The sequence below is a fragment of the Martes martes genome (genome assembly GCF_963455335.1).
Source record: "Martes martes genome assembly, chromosome: 2".
Classification (NCBI taxonomy): domain Eukaryota; kingdom Metazoa; phylum Chordata; class Mammalia; order Carnivora; family Mustelidae; genus Martes; species Martes martes.
The window spans coordinates 158,107,798-158,109,544 of NC_137889.1; the positions used below are offsets into that span (position 1 = coordinate 158,107,798).

Consider the following 1,747-nt stretch of genomic DNA (forward strand, 5'->3'; position numbering starts at 1 on the left):
AATTGAGCTCCAGCATTGGGTTCCCTGCTCAGCTGGAAGCCTGCTTCTCCCTCTCCCACTCCCCCTACTTGTGTTACCTCTCTTGCTGTCTCTCTGTCAAATAAAAAAATAAAATCTTAAAAAAAAAAAAAAAAAAAAGACCAAAGCCTCTCTTGCAAGTGAAATGGGGAACCAAGAGAGTCCGGAGAAGGGTGACATGATCTAACCAATTTTAACAGGGTCTGCTGCTGTGATGAGAACAGTTCATAGGGGAAAGGAGAGAAGCAGGGAGGCAGGTTTGAAGCCTACTTTAATAATCCCGCTGAGAGACTTGGACCAAGGCGATAACTGAAATGTGCTAAGAAGGGATTGGATTCTGGGGATGTTTTGAAAATGGGTCCCATGAGATTGGCAAATGGACTGCATATGCTGTCTGATAGAAAGGGAGAGGTCAAGGGTGACCCCAGAATTTTTGGTCTGAACAAATGGAAAACGGGCTTCCATGCACTGAGACGGGAAAGACCACTGGAGAGGTAGGTTTGGGGGGAGCACAGCAAGAGTCAACTTTGGTGATGTAATACGTTGACAAAATGATCACACATTCCAGCAGAGCTGTCCAGCAGACTGGGGCTTAGGTGAAGCCAATATCTAAATGAATGGTCATAGAGCTGAAAAAATGGGAGTATATGCTCTCGGGCGTCTCTCCGGCTAGTGGCCTATCCACTGCACTGTTCTGTGTCCCCACGTCTGACCCTTCTCTTCCTTTTCCTCAACCTCAGGTGGAACCGCCGCCAGGATGCAGATTTTCTGAAAACCCTTACGGAGAAGACCATCACTCTCGAGGTTGAACCCTCGGATACAATAGAAAATGTAAAGGCCAAGATTCAGGACAAGGAAGGAATTCCTCCTGATCAGCAGAGACTGATCTTTGCTGGCAAGCAACTGGAAGATGGACATACTTTGTCTGACGACAACATTCAAAAGGAGTCCACTCTTCATCTTGTGTTGAGACTTCGTGGTGGTGTTAAGAAAAGGAAGAAGTCTTATACCACTCCCAAGAGGAATAAGCATAAGAGAAAGAAGGTTAAACTGGCCGTCCTGAAATACTATAAGGTGGATGAGAATGGCAAAATCAGTCGCCTTCGTCGGGAGTGCCCTTCACATGAGTGTGGTGCTGGAGTTTTTATGGCTAGCCATTTCAACAGACATTACTGTGGCAAATGTTGTCTGACCTATTGCTTCAACAAACCAGAAGACAAGTGATTGTATATGAGTTAATAATAAAAGACATGAACTAACAAAAAAAAAAAAAAAGAACTGAAAAAATAAAAAAATGAGAACTGAGAACAGGACAAAGAGGAAGGAAGAGGAAGGTTAAATAAAATACTACTAATAAAATAAAAGAGAGGGAGTCAAAGAGGAGGACACAGCCTATAAAGCAGGGAAGAGAACGAGTGTGGAGAGCTGAGGGCTGGCGCCAGAGTGGAGTCGTCAGGGGTCTGTAACCTCCCCCATGGCTGTCAGAGGACATTAGAGTATCCTCCCAACCCCACTTGTGCGAACTAAGAGCATGTGTTTGAATCTGCTGTCGTCTGACACTGCACATGTCAGTGACAAGATGATTTCTTGCACATCCGTCTATAATGTGCTCCTTCTGGCTGGGCTGCGGGACTGTTAGGAATTGGAAAGCTGGTAGTGGGGCAGAGGGACCCAGCCTTCTGCATCACATGCTGTCAACTCAGCTTGGGCATTCTTCAGACCTGTGTGC

At 45.7% G+C, this 1,747-nt stretch overlaps 1 protein-coding gene across 1 annotated transcript; it reads left to right on the top strand.

The window, feature by feature from the left end:
* Nucleotides 1-372: 372 nt before the first annotated feature.
* LOC308338348 (ubiquitin-ribosomal protein eS31 fusion protein-like) lies at nucleotides 373-1,259 on the top strand (the record flags this gene model as incomplete). Its single annotated transcript, XM_080796361.1, has 2 exons — nucleotides 373-512; nucleotides 759-1,259. The coding sequence occupies 2 exons, from the start codon at nucleotides 373-375 to the stop codon at nucleotides 1,240-1,242; spliced, it is 624 nt and encodes a 207-aa protein (XP_080652487.1). The 3' UTR covers nucleotides 1,243-1,259.
* Between the last annotated feature and the right edge of the window lie 488 nt (nucleotides 1,260-1,747).